The 9,360-nt window shown below is 42.8% G+C and overlaps 1 protein-coding gene across 1 annotated transcript in view; it reads right to left on the bottom strand.

Moving 5' to 3' along the window:
* Window positions 1-4,885: 4,885 nt before the first annotated feature.
* Window positions 4,886-9,360, bottom strand: part of LOC117506138 (patatin-like phospholipase domain-containing protein 2) — a gene marked incomplete at its 3' end in the record, with an annotated part of 43,347 nt that continues 38,872 nt past the window's right edge. Inside the window, 1 exon segment of the mRNA XM_034165641.1 lies at window positions 4,886-5,043. Within this exon segment, the coding sequence (XP_034021532.1) occupies window positions 4,886-5,043 (158 nt within the window).

Here is a 9,360-nt window from a genome sequence, read left to right as displayed (position 1 = left end):
ACATATATATATATATATATATACACACACACACACATATATATATATATATATATATACACACACACACATATATATATATATATATATATATACACACACACACACATATATATATATATATACACACACACACATATATATATATATATACACACACACACACATATATATATATATACACACACACACATATATATATATATATACACACACACACATATATATATATATATATATATATATATATATATACACACACACATATATATATATATATATATATATATACACACACACACATATATATATATATATATATATACACACACACATATATATATATATATATATATATATATATATATACACACAATGGTACCAAACGTATGGAACCAAATTTGCACTCTAAATGGAACCAAGTTGCATTCTAAATGCAATGCAACACAAATGGGATGAATCCATGTCATGTGACATACAAAGCACCAATTAAATGACAAGGATCCACTCAGCCGTTTTTATATATATTTCCCATAGGCAGCCAGGTAGGGGTTAATTGAAGAATTACACAGGGCTCAAACTTTTAAGATGCTCCAATCATATTGAAAACTACACCACATTATTTGTCCGATCATAAAGATGTTCTGGGGTTATGGGGTAAAAACAGCAAAAATGGTGACAAAGGCCACTTTCAGTTTGTACAGGGGTCAAAAGTTAAAGCTGCTCCAATTTTGGTAAAAAATTATGCAAATTATTGGTTGAGTTAATAGCATTTTAAAAAGGAATAGTTTGCACCATCTGTCATGCTTAGTTATGTTACGTGGTAACATATATCATAGTATACAAATAATTAATGTTTATGAGTTCAATGGTACGAATATTTCATGAGGTGAAAGCTGGAACATACCATTCATATCGGCTCGGTCCAGCTGTGTCCCTCCTCAGTGAAGCAAAAAAAAAAAAAAAAAAAAAGACGTCAGAAATGAGTCCAGGTTTTCTTTCTCTTCCTGCTAACAGACAGCACAGTGGATTTGTTTTGTGGGTGTGTGTCTTACAAGAATTAGCAGTGTCAGTTAGCTCAAATTATGTCTCAGGAGAGTCGTGTCCCCCGCGTGCGCACACACACGCAACCTGGTCGGCGCTTGTGCGTGCGTGAACAAAAATAAGACTGTATACGTCAGCAAAAAAGAAAAAAAAGTCACATCAGAAATGAGTTCAGCTTTTCTTTCTTCCTGCTAACAACCTCCAGGCAGCACAGTGGATTACTACTGTGTGCGCGCGCATGCATGTGCGCAACATGCGCATGCACAAGTATGCGCGTGCATGGGCATATGTGCATGTGTGCACTAGGAAATGCACGCATGTGCATGTGTGATCACATGTGCGCACGTGCACGAGGACATGCACATTTGCATGTGCGCATGCACGTGAGAGTGCAATGGTACCAAACGTATGGAACCAAATTTGCACTCTAAACGGAACCAAGCCGCACTCTGAATGCAATGTAACACTAATGGGATGAATTAATCCATGTCATGTGACACACAAAGCACAAGGATCCACTCAGCCGTTATATTTAAATCCAATTGACGTCGACCTTGTTTGACCTTTACTTTGGAGACCAAACATTCAACATTGTCAAACCTATTCCATTTATTCATCCTATCCTGGCTGCCTAGTGAAAATTCAGGTGGCTAATCGGTTATTTCAAAAGAATAATGTCGAAGGTGTATTTGTGCTGAATTTGATGTTGTATCACCATTTGCAGGATTGTTTCACTTATCTGCTGCACTAAGGCCAAATCTGGGTGAGCGGGAATATGATTCAATGATATCAATTTGCAAATTGCAATGATAGGTGGCAGTATTGCACCTTTATGCACGTTAACAGCCATTCAACACACACACACATTAATAACTTGCAGCATGTTTTTTTGTTTGTTTTTCTTTTACTCAACTGATGACACTCAAATCTGTTCACTGAAACTTAGTGCTTCCTGAAAATTCTACACATAATACCCCATAATGACAATGTGAAAAAAGTATGAGATTTTTGCTCATTTATTTAAAAAAAACAAAACAAAAACAAATTAATATATCACATGTAGATAAGTATTCACAGTCTTTGCCAATGTGTGGAGAAAAGATTATGTTGTTTTGCCCCTGTCTTAAAGTAACCCTAATGATGTACTTGTTATTATTACACTGAATTTGTTTTTGTAGCCACTAACGACTGGGAGTGAAGCATGCTGGGGTCATTCTGAACTGGGAGTGAAGAGCTGGGGTCATTACGTTTTTGCAAGAGGAAATAACTTTCAGATGCCTGTTGATTAAAGGAATTATGTGCGCCTGGGAGTTTGAGATGGCCACTCACCCTCCCTTCGCGCACACACTAGAAAAGAGGGGGCAGAGCCATGCTCCGATAGAGTCTGCTGCGGGTTGCGTACGAACGCCCAGCCGGTTGACAAGCGCACTCTGCCGAAGGTGTTGGCTCTCCACCTTAAAGGCGTCACGGTAAGAGAGAAAGAGATATTTTATGCGCTGCAACCACTTGTGTTTGATGTAACTGCTTTTGTGGGGAATAAACATACGCCTGTTTGTTCTAGCAAAATGCAGTCTGTGTGATCATTTCTGTGTGCCGATCTGACCGAACCTTGTTTCAAAACAGCCATGGAGCTCAAATTGAACTCAGGTGCATCCTGCTTCCACTGATCATCCTTGAAATGCTTCTCCAGCTTAAATGAAGTCCACCTGGGGTCAATTCAGTTGACTGGACATGATCTGGAAAGACACACACCTGTCTACATATAAGGTCCAACAGTTGACAGAGCACAAACCAAGCAGGAAGTCAAAGGAATTGTCTGTAGACCTCTGAGACAGGATTGTCTGGAGGCACAAATCTGGTGAAGGGTACAGAAACATTTCTGCTGCTTTGAAGGTCCCAATGAGATCAATGGGGTCCATCATCTGTAAATGGAAGACGTTCAGATCCACCAGGACTCTTCCTACAGCTGGCCGCCCGTCTAAGCTGAGCGAGGTGACCAAGAACCCGATGGTCACTGTGTCAGAGCTCCAGCATTCCTCTGTGCAGAGAGGAGAACCTTCCAGAGGGATTCTCAGACCAGGAGAAACAAAATTCTCTGGTCTGATGAGACAAAGATTGAACTCTTACTCTTTGGGGTCATGTTTGGAGGAAACCAGGCACCATCCCTACAGTGAAGCATGGTGGTGGCAGCATCATGCTGTGGGGATGTTTTTCAGCAGCAGGAACTGGGAGACTAGTGAGGATCAAGACTCATTTTTCAGCAGGACAATGACCTTAAGCACACGGCCAAGATATCAAAGGAGTGTCTTCAGGACAACTCTGTGAATGTCCTTGAGTGGTCCAGCCAGAGCCCAGACCTGAATCTGACTGGACATCTCTGGAGAGATCTGAAAATGTCTGTGCACTGATGCTCCACATCCAACCTGATGGATCTTGAGAGGTGCTGCAAAGAGGAATGGACCAAACTGCCCAAAGATAGGTGCACTAAGCTTGTGGCATCATATTCAAGAAGACTTCAGGCTGAAATTGTTGCCAAAGGTGCATCAACAAAGTATTGAACAAAGACTGTGAATGCTTATGGACATGTGATTGCTTCAGTTTTTATGTTTAATAAATTTGCAAAAAGTTGTTTTTTTATTTTTTTCATGTTGTCATTATGGGGTGTTGTGAGTAGAATTTTGAGGGAAAAATTAATTACATCAATTTTGGGATAAGACTGTAAGATAAAATTTGGAAAAAGTGCTGTGAATACTTGTGTGGTTTGTGGGAGACATGGCTGCATGACAACATACCGGTGTCGCAGACGAAACGCCCCCCACACCCCCCAAAAAAAAAGGGTTAACCCTGCCTCCACTGCACACATGCCATTTGGGACCACAGCAGCTCGTCTGAGTCTGACTCTGTGCACCCAAAGAGATCAAAGGGAGTAATGTGATTATTAATCATGAGATGACAAAGTACAGGTCCTCAAGTTGAAATATCTCAATACCCAACAACTGCTGAGCTTCATTTTCATTGGTGTCAATCTGTGATGGGAGGAGTTTGTGAAATTGCGAAAACTCAAGGGTGCCGCCTAGAGGGGGCACTGCAAAACGCTACTTTTTGCTGAAGTGACTTATTTTTGAGGTATTTCTGGACTGCAAACTCAACATCCAATACAATCCATTAGCAAGACTGTGTCACGTGAAACTAATGTGGAATAACGAAGGCGCAAGAGTATAGGCGGTGCTCAAGATGGTCAAAACACCAAATTTTGTGTTTTTTTGGGGTCACATATCTCCATGAATTAAAAAAATAAAATAAAAATTAGCCTCATCTGTGGGTTTTCGGCCACACTGCCTCATTTTCCTCGACACTGTGTTCCTATGAAATCTCGTGAAACGACGTCATCTCACGATGTTTCAAAGTGAAAGACTCGCGTGTCAGTGTTGGAATTAACTGTGACGCAAAAGATAAAACCTCACATACAAGTCTAAAACCTTAGTTTCACAGGGAAACAACTTCAGCTGCGTCACCGTTTACATCACGACTCATGACGAAGTCCACACACAAAGCTTGCAGATCCGGAGAATATTTTGATATTTTATGTAGCACCTTCGGCGGTAACCACTTCAGCCCAGGTACACCTGTGCTCCACAGTCCGGTTCTGGTAGCTGTGGTGCAGTTTTTCCACTCAGTACAGGTAAGAAACAGTGAGGTTTGTGAGAAATCAATAAAAAAAAACCTGATTTATAAACTCGGAGTGACGTATAAAAGCTGACTTTGCATCAAAAGCTGCGCCGTTTCAGCTCGTTCAGAGACGGCTGTGCCCTCGGGCGCCCCCGGCGGCGCGGCGCCTCACCTGCTCGTTGATTTTCCGCTGGATGCTCCTCCAGTAGAAGTCTGGAACTCCTGCGCTGCGCAGCGCCGCCGCGTGTAAAGACACGAACCTCGGGAACTCTTCGTCTCCATCCTTCGTCACTCCGTCCGTGGACATTTTAAAAACAACGTCCCACGTGACTACAAACACAGAAAAACCAGCGTGTTCGCTGCTGCCTGTTCTTCTTCATGGGGTTTGGCAAGCAGCTTTTATGCGCTTTGCCGCCACCTCCTGGATTGGAGTGTTATTTATTTTTTATTTAATTTTTTTAAGAGCCTCGAACCCACTTCACTCGAACCCGGTCTGTGGTGTTTCTCTGCTACGTTTAAACCACAAAGTGAAATTCTTAAAAAAAAAAAAAAAAAGATTGTTCTTGTACATTTGCAGATGTCAAACACAAAATCAAACAACGGTAAAAAAAAAAAAAAGCAAGTGGACATCAGGCAGATAAATAACCATAAAGATGGGCTTTTAAAATTTGCCATTTTATATATTTTTATACTGTGTTATTTGATGTGTGTATGTAATAAATATATGAATGTGTATGAAATGTTTCTGGATGATCCTGCTTCATCGAGGAGAGAATAAAAGTTTCTTTAATATTCGAATAACTGAAAGAACAAATGCTCATGTTGACATTACAGCTTTAACTGTTTCAGAATAAACTTCTTGGATTTGGATCAGGATCTTTACCACAAAACTGTAGTGTGTTCTTGGAACAAACTGAAGCAAGAGTTTATTTCTTTTTCATCTAAAAGCTTCGTCTGTCTGTGAATGTCAAAGGTTACCTCAGAGTAAGTCAGCCTTCCTTTAATGAATTCCATGTGGAATTATCCAAACTATTGGGATAAAATGTGTTAAGAAGAAGACGGGCCTTTATTGTACATAGAGACAATGAAATGTGTCCTCTGCATTTAACCATCCAACTTACACAATAGGAGCAGTGAGCAGCCACAGTCCGGCGCTCGGGGACCAACTCCAGATGTCGAGACGCTGCTTTGGTCAGAGGAAGGAGCAGACCCTAAATAAGCAGGTTTTTTTTTTTTATTGTGGGAGGAAACCCACGGGGAGAACACGCAAACGCTACACCAAAAGGACGGGAAGCGATCCCATGACCTTCTTGATAAATATATCATAGTGATACACCGGCGTCCTGCCCAGGGTGAACCCACCTCTGACGCCTGACTGCTGAGATAGGCTGTAGCCCCCCGTGACCTTTAACTGGAGTCAGCCTCTTGTCACACTCATTGCCAGAACGTCTTGTGTCTGTGTCAGTCTTCTCATGCATTTCTTCTGTGTTTGAGTTTTCTTCTTCTGTGGTTTCTGGGTTATGAAGACTGTCTGAGCACCGGCCCTCTGTCTGTTTGGATTTCCTCGGTGCCGTTCCCTCACAAACACTGTTGCCTTGTGGACTCTCTGTGGACTCGAACCTTCAGTCGTGTAATGTTGCCGTAATAGATGAGAGTGTTGTTTTTGAGTTATCGCGTAAAACTCATCAATGCACTTTACGAGGTGTGAGAGATGAAATTCCAAAATGATGTCACGAGTAACTTCATGTGAGGGATTAAAGCACGGTGTGGTTTCAATCTCACACAAGGCTTTTACGCCATTGTGCTGAAATAACGCACCACCTGAGACTTCATCGACTCCCGTTGTTGTTATTTCAATGTCACAATGAGGGAAAAGCCTCTAGTGGGACTGAAAGTGGGAGGTGGTCTAGTTTAGGGTCCAGTCCAAGAAACTGAGGTGTGGATGCTGGTGACCTGGTCATCAGTGCGTTTGGCACTCTGACACAAACAACATGGCAAATATTTTTATACCAATTACTGAATTAATCTTTACGGCCAAAAGTGCACGTGGGTCCGGCACGGAGGTGACGGTGGACCTGAAGAGTCAGAGAGGCCCCAGCGATATACGGACTGTCCAGGTCCACTGGACAGGATCTGAGTGGGAGGACTGGGTCGCCCAGGTTGTGATTGGTCCAGGAGCCAGAGGAGGAGGTTCCATGAAGTCAAGTCCAGTCTGTGATCTTCAAACCGATGCAGTGACCGGATTTAATCACCAACACAATGGATTTGATTCCATTTTAATTCCAGGGATTAAACACCAACAAACACAAACATCAGCATCACAGTACCTCCATGTTCAGAGCTCAGAGACAACAGGACAAACCATCACTTTTACAGCCAGGGAATGGACACATAGACAAGTCCAACATGTTCTGGATTTACTCAGATGTAATCTGGAAATTAAAAGTGAGATTTTTGTCAAACCCCTTGAATTAAATAATCCATATAAATGGTAAATGGACTGTATTTATATAGCACTTTTCCATCTGCACCAGTAGCTCAAAGCACTTTACAATGATGCCTCACATTCACCCACACTCACACAGTGCCATGCAAGGCGCTCACTACACACTGGGAGCAACAAAATTTTGCAGAGAAAAATTGACTTTGTTGTGATAACATTTGGTCCCAGTCCAAACAGAGTTAAGTATACTCTATCACAGTGCTAAATCATCTCTATCACAGTGTAAAATCAACTCTTATTGGAGTAGAAACACTTGAATTGACAAGATGATAGAGCTGATTACACTCTATAATAGAGTGCATTTTACTCTATTTAGACTGGGACCAAATGTTATCCCAACAGAGTAAATTTTACTCAGCAAAATTTACTGAGTAGGAGATTAAGGACGTTGCCCAAGGGCCCTTAGAGGTTTTCAGGTCAGGCTGGGGTTTGGATCCTCTGGTCTGAAACCCACCGCGTAACCACCAGACCACCACCTCCCCATATAACAGGGGTAGGCAACCTGTTCCAGAAAGAGCCATGAGGGTGCAGGTTTTCTTTGCAGCCACTGACTCCAACAGGTGATTTTACTGATTAATATCACTTTGAGCAGATGGAATCAGTTAATCAGTGAAATCACCTGGTGGAGTCAGTGGCTGCAAAGAAAACCTGCACCCTCATGGCTCTTTCTGGAACAGGTTGCCTACCCCTGACCCATGGTCACAGACATACAGTCATGACATGACATGAATGAAGCAATGCGCTCTCATCATGTCCACCTCTGCTGGCCCAGTGTGTCCGGCGAGCAGCGCACGTGTCCAGCAAGCGGCACGCATGTCCAGCGAGAGGCACGCAAAGGAGAGACACCACGTCATGTGAACCAGAGCTGACGTGGGTGACATGACATTCAGATCACCAGAGCGTTCACATGAGCAGACGGTCCTTTCCACATGGAGCAGCCTGCTGGTGTGCGCGCTGAGTAGCCACTCCAGCCCATGGCAAAGGTGATCTGTTTTATGTATTTCCACGTGAGGACAGCAAGCAGATCAGGCGTCTCACGGCGTATAGTTGGAAGCTCATGTCCTTCAAAACATAGTATGTGTTATTCACCTGCGACTCGTGGGTCCAGAGATCTCAACAGCTGCTGCTGTGTGCAGACACGCCCACTTTTTTGTCCAGCTCACAGAATAAAGTGTCACTCTCAGTTTCTGTGTGCTTCTGTGTGATTATTTTTAGTTATGTGCTATGTAATTGTGTATGTAGTTATTGTAGTATTTACTTATATAGTTGTCCCTGGCTCTGCTCTCTGCATTTTGAATGTAACATGTTGTGTGTACTGAGCCGTCATTTCCAGCAGTGGCTGGCGGCTGGCTGGTGATCAGCTGAGAGGCGCCTCTGTGCTGTGTGTGCTCAGACGTGGCTGGCTGGTGCAAAAGACACACACGCCACATGTGTTGTGGGGGGGGAGTGCAATAGACACACACGATACATGTGTTGAGGGGGGAGCTGACACTTTGGCACGCCACGTGTGTTGCTTGGCAATGCCACAGTCATGGGGGCACTAACAGAAATTTCACAGCCAACTCCAAAGGGGTCGCCTGATCTCTGTTTTCGTGCTGACTGCGTGAATAGCCCCACATTTCCTAAGTGCTGTGTGAGTGTGGTATTGGATGTTCGTGTGTAGCACCTGGAATGACACCTGCTGAGAGAGTGGTTATTTGTAGTCTTTCCGCTGCCTGATTCTAGTGTGTCTGTAGTGTTAGATATATTTGTGTTCAATTATGGTTTTCTTTGTTTTCTGTACTTCTTTTGGTATTAAGAGTTATACTTTTAGTTTCATTCTTATTCTCACTTTTCTTTGTTCTCTCTTGGTATGTGCATGTAGAACTGGATTTAACCAGTTTGTACCACTTAGGATAAAGAGAGTTCAGTTACAATTATAAATCATATGTCTCCCATTATTGCGCGGGCCTGGGGCAGGGGGATGGACCTCCCTTGAATGCCCACGGGGGCCAATAAGAGAAGGATTTTGCAAAATAAGGTCCATCTCTGTTACACATATGTAATCCTGTATAAAAACTGCTTGTATCCATTGTCCAGGGTTCTGTAAGAGCGGATCTTGTCTGTAAGAGAAGTTCTTGCAGGGCCCAGGCCTGATTATGTTT

This window comes from Thalassophryne amazonica, unplaced genomic scaffold (assembly GCF_902500255.1).
Source record: "Thalassophryne amazonica unplaced genomic scaffold, fThaAma1.1, whole genome shotgun sequence".
Lineage (NCBI taxonomy): Eukaryota > Metazoa > Chordata > Actinopteri > Batrachoidiformes > Batrachoididae > Thalassophryne > Thalassophryne amazonica.
This window is presented reverse-complemented; position numbering and strand designations above follow the sequence as displayed.